Consider the following 13375-nt stretch of genomic DNA (forward strand, 5'->3'; position numbering starts at 1 on the left):
GGAAATAGGATGTTTTATGCCCACTTAAAGGACGTTGTTCTCAAACTCTTTGGTCTCAGAACCCTTTTACATTCAAAATTAGTGAGGGCACTGTGCCTTATTTATGTGGGTTATATCTGCTAATACTTGCTGCATTAGAAATCAAAATTGAGTCATTTGTAAAACATTTTTTAACATTTATTTTTCATTCATAAAAATAACATTCACTTTGTGGTAACATAAATATGTTTTTAATGAAAAATAACTATATTTTCCAAAGCAAAAAAAATTATTAAGAAGAATGGCATTATTTTACGTTTTGTAAATCTGTTTAATGTCTAGCTTAATAGAAGACAGCTAGATTCTTTCTTCTGTTTCTATATTCATCTATTGTGACACAATACAGCATAGAGTCTCTGGACAATGCCACTATGTACTAATGAGACAATGAGACTGAAAAAACAGGTAACTTAGAAGCATTGTGAAAGTAGATTTTAAGAACTTGTGGCACCCCATGGATCCATGAACTAAACTTTGAGAATACTGTCCCAGCATTAAACCTTCAATAGTACCCAACTGACCAGATTTGGTAATAACCATGGGTCTACTCATGGGGGTCTGAGTGATCTAAGAAAAGATCAAGGATAAATGATGAATTTGGATATGAAAGACCAGGCACAGACTGATAACCCTAACATAATGAAGGACAGTCTGGACAGTGAGATTATAAGGGAAAAGCTTGTATGAATAGAAGAAAACACAAATAAGATTATGAACTGTGATTCCAGTGCAGAAGCTGTCTTCCTTATGCTATATATTTACATTCTTACCTCTGTCTGGATAATTTCTGATTTATACTAGAGTCAGAGCCAGTCACTGGTGGTAACAGCGAGGCTTTAAGACTATCTCATAATTTAGATTGATTATAATTTTCTGAGAATACTATCTATAAGTGGAAGTACTTATAAAATCTGTAGTAAGAGTATTAGTAGTACCTATAAAATAATGGTTGCAAAGTTCAGGAATTTATGTTTTTAGGATCTATAATTATTTTATTTTCTATGATAGCAAAACCAATAGGTAATATTTATAACTTAAGATTATTTCAATGCCTGAAGTAAGGTTATACAAGACCTTCAATGGTAGCATTTTCCGTATCTGTAGCTACAGTTAGGAACTCTTCAGAAGCAATAATACTATTAGTATGTGTAATGCAAATGGCTCTATTGGTAACTATGCCATTTGGAAAAGTTCATAGGAAAATAAAGTGCATTTTTTTAGCATGACTAATTACATACTCTACTGTAATATTAACTGTTGGTATAGAAGCCATTTGAGTGCCAGGGGTATCACTAGTGCTCTCAGTTATGGTATTATGTCATGTGACTCAAGAAACAAGTTGGACTATTTTAATAACTACATCTAAGACAATAGTATTTATAGAGCCTAAAGCGGTGTTATCTGAGATACCAAAATTACCCGTGAAGTCTGCAGCAAGGATATATAGGATATACAAAACATCTGTAGTTTAATTGATGGGGTTATAAAAATAATAACTATAATTTAAAAGAAAGAGAGTACATATTATGGCTGCAAAATAAGTAGCCATAGCTTCTTTGGTGAAAGCTATAAGGATTGTAAGCCTTCCTAAACATGTCTGCAATGATGACAGTGTTTGGAGTAGCTGTGTCTTTTGTGGCTACAGCACTAATATTTGTGAAAACTTAAGTAGCATAAAATAGAGTATCTCATAACTGATTTTCTGTATCTGTAATAGTTGTTTGAAGGAGTTGTCTGAGGTAACGATCCTGCCTTGAGTAGTAATCATGGAACTAGAGCAGCATTTACGGCATTTGCAATATAAGTAGGTGCAGTAGTAGAGGTATGTATTGTGCTATTAGGAGTGGTAGCATTTAAAGCATTTTTGGTAATATTTGTAGTACCTGTGGTAGCACCAGTTGTAGTAATAGGTAAATAACTAGCCACTACTCCCCAGTAGTAGAATTTGTTGTTGCCATATGGGAAGTTTCTAAATCTAGACCAGTAGTTGTTATTGTGTCTAAGGCTGTTGTGATATTTGAAACAGAAATGTGTGTGGTGTTACCCGTTACACTGTTAGAGTTATCTGCATCAGTGATATTTACTGCATGGCCTGTACTATTTATAGTATTGGTGATGGGAATAACTGTGGTCCTTGAAATGTAAGTGTTTGTAAAGGCTGTGTCAGAAGTAGTAATTAAATTTGTAGTTTTTGTGTTGAAAATATGTGTAGCTATAGTGGTACTATGTACTGTAATGGCACTTGCAGTAGTTTTAGTAGTAGATGTAACATCTGCAGTGTTTATATGTGAGGAAGTGTCAGAGTCTTCAGTACTAGTAATTATGGTGTCTGAAGTAGTAGAAAAAGTATTCAAAATAGGAATAGTTGTGATGCTAACATTAACAGTCGTGGGAGTACTTATAACATCTGTAACACCTGGCATTATACTGGTCATGTTTGCATTGGTGGTATTTGGTGTAGTAGTATCTCCAGTGTCTGTGGAGGTGGTATTTAAAGCATAACTAGGGGTATTTGGAGGATAGATAGTGGTGGTATTTGTGGTAAGTGCAGCTGGAGACTCGTCATCTGTGGTGATGGCACCAGGTGTGCCTATATGAGGTAGAGTTGAAATTACCTCAGTGGTAGTTTTTATAGAAGTAGTATTTGTCATCATGGTAGCTGCAGCAACTCCTGTAGTTGTATTTGTGTTTCCCTCAGTGGTGATATTTATAATACTTGTAGTAACTAAATCCATTATAGGGGCTGTAGTGCTGGCAGTAGTAGTATCAATGATGCCTAGACTAGGAAGATGTGTAGGAGCTAATGATGTGTGGCTTAAGCCTAGAGTCGTAGTAGTAACAGAATGGGGAGCAGTGAACTGTGTGATGTGTATAGTGAATTTGTCTGTGGAAGTAACTGTTGTATCTGGACTCATGGTATTATCTTTGGTGCTGGTAGTAGCAACTGTAGCATCCAATATCATGGTACTTTTTGTATCAAGAGTGTTGAAAATAATGGTGTTTGCATTTGTAGGGGTAGTAAAATTAGTAATTTTATCAGTAGTGAATGTATTACTTGTTGGAAACATGCTCAAAATAGGAGTAGTAGAGCTAGGAATAGAAGTAAGAGTGTGGGTAGGAGTGGTGGGAGAAGTTTGGTAATAAGTAGTTATTCCAGGAATAGTATTTTTACCTGTACTAGTAGCATCAGTACTTGGAGAAGGAGTAGTCACAATAGGAACAATATTACCAGAAGAAGTAGTTGATATGGAAATACTATTACTAGTTCTATTACCAGCAGACATTGTAGGTAAAAGAGAATTTGTCACAGAAGATTCATTATTTGTGCTAGCAACATCAGTACTTGTAGGAGAAGTAGTTACCATAACAGTAGTGTTCGTAGCATTAGTACTTTCAGAGGAAGAAGTGGTCATAATAGGAAAACTATTACTAGTAGTATCAACACCAGTATTTGCAAAAGAAGGAATAGTAGTAATTGGAACAGTATCATCAGTACTTGTATAAGAGGTAGTGGTTATATTAGCAACATTAGTAGTAGTGCTAGCATTAGTAGTACTTGTTTGAAAAGGAGTACTTATATTATAAATAGTAGTATTAGTGGTAACATCAGTAGTACTTGTTAGAGAAGGAGTAGTGGCAATAAGTACAGTAGTACTAATGGTGGCATCAGCAGTACTTGTCATAGAAGGAGTCATTGAAATGGAAACAGTAGCTATAGTGCTAATACTGGCACTACTTGTAGGAGAAGGCATAGTGGTATTAGAAACAGTATTACTAGTGTTAGCATCAGCAGTATTTGTAGGGGAAGGTGTGGTTGTAATAGGAACAGTAGCAACAATGCTAGCACTAGTAGTACTTGTAGGGAAAGGAGCAGTTGTATCAGGAAGCATGGTACTAGTTGTAACACCAATAGGACTTGTTGCAAAAGGTATGGTTGTCACAGGAATAGCAACACTAGTGCTAGCACTAGTAGTACTTGTAGGGAAAGGAGCAGTTGCATTAGGAATAGTAGTACTAGTTGTAACAAGAATAGTACTTGTTGCAAAAGGTGTGGCTGTGATAGAAACAGAAGCATTAGTGCTAGCAGTAGTAGTATTTGTAGGGAAAGGGGTAATTGTATCAGGAACAGTAGTATTAGTGGTAATATTAATAGTACTTGTTGGGAAAGGTGTAATTGTTATAGGAAGAGTAGTATTAGTGCTACCAGTAGTAGTATTTGTGGGGAAAAGGACAGTCGTATCAGGAATAGTAGTATTAGTTGTAACACTAATAGTACTTGTTGCAAAAGGTGTGGTTGTGATAGGAACAGTAACGCTAGTGCTAGCAGTAGTAGTGCTTGTAGGGAAGGGAGCAGCTGTATCAGGAACAGTAGTACTAGCTCTAACACCAACAGTGCTTGTTGCAAAAGGTGTGGTTGTGATAGGAGCAGTAGTAGTAGTGCCAGTGGTATTATTTGCACTGGCAGAACCAGTGATAGTCTCAGAACTGGTAGCATTAGTAGTAGATGGAGAAGGATGAGAACTCGTTGGGATGGTACTTGTCTTAGTTGGAGTAGGAAGGACAGGATCACCATAAATCCAAGTAACCTCAGTTAACTTTTCCAGGTTGATAATGTCGTCAGTCAATTGAATAGTTAGTGTCTGCCAGAAAAGAAAAGACATAAATGGATATTTTAGAACTTCTTAAACCTACATGTAGGTCACCTCTTAAATTACAATTTAATAAAAAATGATGTATTCATTCCTTTCCAGTAATAAGATATAAATATTCCTTTTCAGGTTAGGTCACATTGATTCCGGTCAGGTAAATACAGACAGATGCTCTGTGTGCATAATCCCTATGCTGTTTCTTTTCACTTCATTTAGTCAGAACCTTATTGTTTACAAATATTTGTAGCTGTGATTAAAACAACATTTATTAAAATCTCTTTGTTTTGCCACTGGGTTTTAGTCCTCTTGACAGCAGGGCGGTTTCATGTTTTCCTCATTCCAAACAGTATAGTGTCTCGCACATAATAGGCATCAGATACACCATACAGTTTTTAAAAAGAGGTCTTCCAGGATTTTCTACACAATCTTAACAGGAAGCAATTACTGTTCTAGGTCTAGGTAAAATGCTTTAAGGTAAATGCCCAGAAGAGCTTAAAGGGAGAGTAACTATTTGAGCACTCAGAGGGGCCATTTTCCAGAGTCCAAATACCATCAGGGCGCCCACTTCACCTTATAGAAAAAAAGAACTATGGTTATTCATTTCCACTTTTCTAAACTATCCATTACGGGTTGCTGATTCTGTGTTTATGAAGTCTTGTGTTCTAAAAGTGAGATACTTTTTTTTGTAGTTGCCTTTGGTAATGATTGGTATTTTATCTTCCAAAATTCTAGTTTAGTTGGTTCTAGAATCCTCAGGTAGGGCCTGCTATTTCTGTCCCCCTGTTTTGTCAACCTTTTATCTTATACCACAGGTGAATATATTCACCTGATGATCACCACAGTTTACTGCCAATTTTCATCCACCCGTAAGATCCATCAGTTTGACCAGGGACATGAATAACTGCAGGAAGGATGGGGAAACCTTCAACAGCTTTAGGGAATCACCCTTTCCTTTGTTTTAGCCTCTACAGCAGGAATAAGTTTTATTTTGCTGACGTGGAAGACCAACCTATCAAAACATAGCAGTCTCTTTGGTAAATACATGGAGAGGATCTCATCAGGCCAGTGATCACTGACCCCTAGACTATACTGAAAAGACCACTAATGTTGCACATTTTACAATATGATTCAACATTTGCAACTTTTCAGGAACATATCTATTGCACATATTTATAACATTCTAATATATGAGAATATAACTTGATAATTTTAATTGCTAGCAAAATTATTGGTGATAATTTTGCAGAATGACAAAATTTACTTGTGATATGCTAATATTCCTTTCAGACCTACCTGTTTATAAGGGTCACTCTGGAAATTTCTCCCCATAAATGGCTTGTTGTCATAGGTGTAATTGACTTGTGTCACATAGGTAGAGTTCATACCCCAGATTCTAATATATCCAACTTTTAGTGGATTTGAGTCACTCAAATACTTATTGTGTATGGTCTGGATTTGCAAGATGTTCTATAAAGAATTTATAAAGAGAAAAATATACATAATATATTGTTGATAGACTATGATCTATATTAAAATATTAACAAACCTAAATTTACTTTTGTTATATCTGTTTGCTCTTTATGTATTTACATTTTTATTGATACATAATAGTTATACTTATTTATGGGATACATATGATATTTTGATAGATATATACCATGGGTAGGGATCAAATCAAGGTATTTAGGATATCCATCACCTCAAACATTCACCTTTTTTTTTTTTTAAGACAGAGTCTCACTCTGTCACCCAGGCTGGAGTACAATGGCGTGGTCTCGGCTCACTGCTACCTCTGCCTCGTGGGTTCAAGCAATTCTTCCCCCTCAGCCTCCCGAGTACCTGGGACTACAGATGTGTGCCACCACACCCAGCTAATTTTTGTATTTTTAGTAGAGATGGGGTTTCACCATTTTGGCCAGGCTGGTCTCGAACTCCTGACCTTGTGATCCGCCCACCTCAGCCTCACAAAGTGCTGGGATTACAGGTGTGAGCCACTGAGCCACTGCACCTGGACACATTCATCATTTCTTTGCATTGAAACATTTCAAATCTTCTCTTCTAGCTATTTTGAAATATACTATAAATTGCTGTTAACTGTCATCACCCTACTGTGTTATCAAACACAAGAACTCACTCTTGCTATTTAACTGTCTCTTTGTTCCCAGTAACCAACCTCTCTTTATGGCCCCCACCCCTTCCCAGAGTCTGGTAACTAGCTTTACTCTCTACACACTTCATGAAGACATACTTCCTGACTACCTGCTATAATAAATTTGGTAATGCTGAAAATAAGTTTATTGTACCAGCATTATGAAAGTTATTTTCCCTACATTATAAGTATTCTAATAATCATTTTGAACAGAAAATATCAGTATTGCTATCTTAGAGACAAGGAAACTGAAGCTCTGGAAAATGAAGTGAGTAGTCCAAGGCAACAAGGCTAGATAACACAGGTAAAGTTGGAAGTGCAATGTGCCCCTGTACATGGTACTGCATGAATTAATTTAGAGTGAGCAAAGAAGTGTGGCAAACAGTCCCTAGACAAGGACAGTGTGCAAGAAACACGGGAAGTTAACCAAATCATAAATTGTGTAAGTAGTAATACAGGGGTTATAACAATATGATATAAATAATGAGGTGGCAAATGATGAAGGTCCAAGTGAAAATCACAGTGGTTATTTTCATGGGTGTGAAGAGAGGAAAAATTACATGGGAGGAAGAGGATCAAGGGAGAACTTAGGAAGGACATGTAACTTCAGAACTCCTGGAAGGATGGAAAGGATTTATTAGGATACAGGAAACAGCGACACAGGGACACACTGAACAAAGGCGCCTTCATTGAGGAGTGCAAAGACAACCATAGCTGGTGCTGAGTAAACAGAGACATGAGGCCAGGTAGGTGTGGAGGGTAAGATTCTGAAGATTCTATGCAACAAATCAAGGACATAGTTGTAGTAGAGTGAAGCTATGCATTTCTCAATTATGATGGCTGCAGTAAGAAGAGAAAAAAGAACCCTATTCAATTGGCATTAAGGATGAACAAGACTTTTGCTACTGGGCAGGTGGAAACAAGGGAAAAATCAAGAAAAAATATATAGCTCAAAATAAATGGGTTCTAAATCTAGTCCTTATTGATTTGAGAGAGTTAATTTTTAAATTTCCTGGAATTTTGCAAGCCAGTGGATGCTTGAAATTGGTTAAGATGGTGAGAGTAGCTACATTACAGAAATTAGCAAATGCTACAAATCATCTCCCACCCCCACAAGCTGGTTTACCAGCCAGGAAACCATTGATAATAGTTATCCCCAGGAAAAGTTGGGAGCTTTCTTTCATTTCAGGCCCCTTATTCTTCAGGAAAAAAATCTATCAAACATCACAGAAATAAGAATTAATTAGAAAAATGAAATTTTGGAATTAGAAGTTATTAAAGGGCAATGTAATGTCTTACAATTAAAAAAAAAAAACACAGGTTAAACAGGGTGTCTTTCCTAATTTGAATAATAGTTCGCAGTAGAAATAGCACTAAAATTCAGGACTTCCATATCAATAGCTTCATTAAAATAATATTTGAGAGGAAAAAAATATGTAGTCTTCAACTCAACTGCTCAATTTAAGAGCAGAGAATATACAAATTCATTAGTATACAAAGTCTTGCAGTTAGTTTCAGAGGGACAAATGCAGGATGGAATAACATGACCTGATAATCATGTCTATGAGAATAATTTCAATGTATAAGCTGACCATGAGATTTATATGTGCCAAAAATCTGATACATGTGTTAAAAAATAACACAATGTAATAACAGCAGAAAAATATAGAATCTAGTAAAAAGAAGTAGTGGGCAATATGGAAGTCCATGCTGTCTTATAGAAATATAATGGAAATTATATATGTAATTTAATATTTTCTAGTAGTCACATTTTTTTAAAAAGGGGAAAGAAAAAGGATAAATTAACTTCAAAACATTTTATTTACATGATATAGCCAAAATGTTTTTATTACTTTTTTCAATATAAAAATACTCACAAGATATTTTTGAATTTTTTTCATTATGCTTTAAGTTCTGGGATACATGTGCAGAATGTGCAGGTTTGTTACATAGGCACACATGTGCCATGGTGTTTGGCTGCACCTATGAACCCGTCAGCTACTTTAGGTATTTATCTTAATGCTATCCTTCCTCTTGCCCCCCATCCCCCTGACAGGCCCCAGTGTGTGATGTTCCCCACCCTGTGCCCATATATCCTCATTGTCCAATTCTCACTTATGATTGAGAACATGCAGTGTTTGATTTTTTGTTCCTGTGTAGTTTGCTGAGAATGACGGTTTCCAGCTTCATCCATGTCCCTACAAAGGACATGAACTCGTTCTTTTTATGACTGCATAGTATTCCATGGTGTATATGAGCCACATTTTCTTTTATCCAGTCTAACACTGGTGGACATTTGGGTTGGTTCCAAGTCTTTGCTATTGTGAAACATGTGCATGTGTCTTTATAGTAAAATGATACATAATTCTTTGGGTATATACCCAATAATGGGATTGCTGGGTCAAATAGTATTTCTAGTTCTAGATCCCTGGGAATTGCCACACTGTCTACCACAATGGTTAAACTAATTTACACTCCCACCAACAGTGTAAAAGCATTCCTATTTCTCCACACCTTTTCCAGTATCTTGTTTCCTGACCTTTTAATGATCACCGTTCTGTCATAAAATGGTATCTCATTGTGGTTTTGATTTGCATTTCTCTAATGACCAATGATGCACAGCCTTTTTTCATATGTTTATTGGCTGCATAAATATCTTCTTTTGAAAAGTGTGCATATCCTTCACCTATTCATATCATTCACCCACTTTCCAATGTTTTTTTTCTTGTACAATTGTTTAAGTTCCTTGTAGATTCTAGATATTAGCCCTTTGTCAGATGGATAGATTGCAAAACTGTTCTCCCATTCTGTAGGTTGCCTGTTTACTCTGATGATAGTTTGTTTTGCTGTGCAGCAGCTCTTTATTTTAATTAGATCCCATTTGTCTATTTTGGCTTTTGTTGCCATTGCTTTTAGTGTTTTAGTCATAAAGTCTTTGCTCATGCCTATGTCTTGAATGGCTTTGCCTAGGTTTCTTTAAGGTTTTTTATGGTTTTAGGTCTTACATTTAAATCTTTAATCCATCTTGAGTTAATTTTTATATAAGGTGTAAGGAAGGGGTCCAGTTTCAGTTTTCAGCATGTGGCTAGCCAGTTTTCCCAACACCATTTATTAAATAGGGAATCCTTTCCCCATTGCTAGTTTTTGTCAAGTTTGTCAAAGATCAGATGGTTGTAAATGTGTGGTGTTATTTCTGAGGTCTCTGTTCTGTTCCATTGGTCTATATATCTGCAGTAGATTGTAGTATATATATCTGTAGTATATATCTGTAGTAGATTGTTCTAATTCTGTGAAGAAAATCAATGGTAGCTTGATGGGGATAACATTGAATCTATAAATTACTTTTGACAGGATGGCCATTTTCATGATATTGATTCTTCCCATCCATGAGCATGGAATGTTTTTCATTTGTTCGTGTCCTCTCTTATTTCCTTGAGCAGTGGTTTGTAGTCCTCCTTGAAGAGGTCCTTGACATCCCTTGTAAGATGTATTCCTAGGTATTTTATTCTTTTTGTAGCACTTATGAAGGGGAGTTTGCTCATGATTTGGCTCTCTATTATTGGTGTATAGGAATGCTTGTTGTGATTTTTGCACATTGACTTTGTATTATGAGACTTTGTTGAAGTTGTTTATCAGCTTAAGGAGTTTTGGGGCTGAGACAATGGGGTTTTCTAAATATAAAATTATGTCATCAGCAACTGCAATTTGACTTTCTTTCTTCCTATCTGAATACTCTTTTTCTTTCTCTTGTCTGATTGCCCTGGCCAGAACTTCCAATACTATATTGAATAGGAGTTGTGAGAAAGGGCATCCTTGTCTTTTGCCAGTTTTCTAAGGGAATGCTTCCAGCATTTGCCCATTCAGTATAACATTGCCTGTGGGTTTTTCATAAACAGCTCTTACTATTTTGAGATTTGTTCCATCGATACATAGTTTATTGAGTGTTTTTAGCATGAAGAGATGTTGAATTTTATCAAAGGCCTTTTCTGCATCTATTGAGATAATTATGTGGTTTTTGTCATTGGTTCTGCTTATGTGATGGACTACATTTATCAATTTGCATATGTTGAACCAGGCTTGCATCTCAGGAATGAAGCATATTGCTTGTGTGGATAAGCTTTTTAATGTGCTGCTGAATTCAGTTTTCCAGTATTTTATTGAAGATTTTCACATCGATATTCATCAGGGATACTGGCCTGAAAATTTCTTTTTTTTGCTGTGTCTCTGCCAGGTTTTGGTATCAGGATGATGCTGGCCTCACAAAATGAGTTAGGAAGGAGTCCCTCTTCTTCTGTTGTTTGGAATAGTTTCAGAAGGAATGGCACCAACTCCTCTTTGTACCTCTGGTAGAATTCAGCTGTGAATCTGTCTGGTCCTGGGCTTTTTTTGGTTGGTAGGCTGCTAATTACTGCCTCAATTTCAGAACTTGTTTTGATCTATTCAGGGATTTGACTTCTTCCTGATTTAGTCTTGGGAATGTGTATGTGCCCAGGAATTTATCCATTTCTTCTAGATTTTCTAGTTTATTTGCATAGAGGTGTTCATAGTATTCTCTGATGGTAGTCTGTATTTCTATGGGATCAGTGATGATCTCCCCTTTATCATTTTTATTGTGTCTATTTGATTCTTCTCTGTTTTCTTCTTTATTAATCTGGCCAACAGTCTATCTATTTTGTTAATCTTTTCAAAAAACCTGTTTCTGAATTCATTGACAATTTTTGAAGGGTTTTTCATGTCTCTTTCTCCTTCAATTCGGTTTTGATCTTAGTTATATCTTGTCTTCTGCTAGCCTTTGAATTTGTTTGCTCTTGCTTCTCTAGTTCTTTTAATGGTTGATTTTAGATCTTTTCTGCTTTCTCCTGTGGGCATTTAGTGCTATAAATTTCCTTCTAAACATTGTTTTAGCTGTGTCCCAGAGATTCTGGTAGGTTGTGTCTTCGTTCTCATTGGCTTCAAAGAATTTCTTTATTTCTGCCTTAAGATCGTTATTTACCCAGTAGTCATCCAGGAGCAAGTTGTTCAGTTTCCATGTAGTGGTTTTGAGTGAGTTTCTTAATCCTGAGTTCTAATTTTATTGCACTGTTGTCTGAGAGACTGTTTGTTATGATTTCCATTCTTTTGCATTTGCTGAGGAGTGTTTTACTTCCAATTATGTGGTCAATTTTAGAATAAGTGCTATGTGGTGCTGAGAAGGATGTATATTCTGTTGATTTAGGGTGGAGAGTTCTGTAGATGTCTATTAGGCCTGCTTGGTCTATTAGGCCTGAATATCTTTGTTAATTTTCTGTCTCATTGATCTGTTTAATATTAGCACTGGGGTGTTAAAGTCTTCCACTATTATTGTGTGGGAGCCTACGTCTCTTTGTAGGTCTCTAAGAACTTGCTTTATGAATCTGGGTGCTTCTGTATTGGATGCGTATATATTTAGGATAGCGCTTATTGTTGCATTGATCCCTTTACTGTTATGTCATGCCCTTATTTGTCTTTTTTTGATCTTTGTTGGTCGAAAGTCTGTTTTAGCAGAGACTGGGAATGCAACTCCTGCTTTTTTGTTTTCTTGCTTTCCATTTGCTTGGTAAATCTTCCTCCATCCCTTTAAATTGAGCTTATGTGTGCCTTTGCATGCGAGATGGGTCTCCTGAATACAGGACACTGATGGGTCTTGACTCTTTATCCAATTTGCCAGTCTGTACCTTTTAATTGGGTCATTTAGCCCATTTACATTTAAGGTTAATAGTATTATGTGTGAATTTGATTCTGTCATTATGATGCTAGCTGTTATTTTGCCCATTAGTTGATGCAGTTTCTTCATAGTGTTGATGGTCTTTACACTTTGGTTTGTTTTTGCAGTGGCTGGCTGGTAACAATTTTTCCTTTTCCATATTTGGTGCTTCCTTCAGGATCTCTTGTAAGGCAGACCTGGTAGTGACAAAATCCCTCAGCATTTGCTTGTCTGTAAAATATTTTATTTCTCCTTCACTTATGAAGCTTAGTTTGGCTGGATATGAAATTCTGGGTTGAAAATTATTTTCTTTAAGAATGTTGAATATTGACCCCCCACTCTCTTCTGGCTTGTAGAATTTCTGCAGAGAGATCTACTGTTAGTCTGATGGGCTTCCCTTTGTGGATAACCCGACCTTTCTTTCTGCTGCCCTTAACATTTTTTCCTTCATTTCAATCTTGGTGAATCTGATGATTATGTGTCTTGGGGTTGGTCTTCTCATGGAGTGTCTTTGTGGTGTTCTCTGTATTTCCTGAATGTGAATGTTGGCCTGTCTTGCTAGGTTGGCAAAGTTCTCCTGGATAATATCCTGAAGCGTGTTTTCCAACTTGGTTCCATTATCTCCGTCACTTTCAGGTACACCAATCTAATGTAGGTTTGTCTTTTCACACAGTCCCATATTTTTTTTTCCAGTTTATTTATTTTATTGTATTTTAGGTTTTGGGGTACATGTGAAGAACATGCAAAATTGTTGCATAGGAACACACATGGCAGTGTGATTTGCTGCCTTCCTCCCCATCACCTACATCTGGCATT

At 36.3% G+C, this 13375-nt stretch overlaps 1 protein-coding gene across 1 annotated transcript in view; it reads right to left on the minus strand.

Moving 5' to 3' along the window:
* Positions 1–284: 284 nt before the first annotated feature.
* The window catches only part of LOC108291166 (probable maltase-glucoamylase 2), a 124983-nt gene continuing 111892 nt past the window's right edge, over positions 285–13375 (minus strand). The window contains 3 exon segments of the mRNA XM_017511348.2: positions 285–1965; positions 1968–4679; positions 5982–6155. Coding sequence (XP_017366837.1) covers positions 1804–1965; positions 1968–4679; positions 5982–6155 — 3048 coding nt within the window. The 3' untranslated portion in view covers positions 285–1803.

The sequence above is a fragment of the Cebus imitator genome, unplaced genomic scaffold (genome assembly GCF_001604975.1).
Source record: "Cebus imitator isolate Cc_AM_T3 unplaced genomic scaffold, Cebus_imitator-1.0 Scaffold446, whole genome shotgun sequence".
In the NCBI taxonomy this organism is placed as follows: Eukaryota; Metazoa; Chordata; class Mammalia; order Primates; family Cebidae; genus Cebus; species Cebus imitator.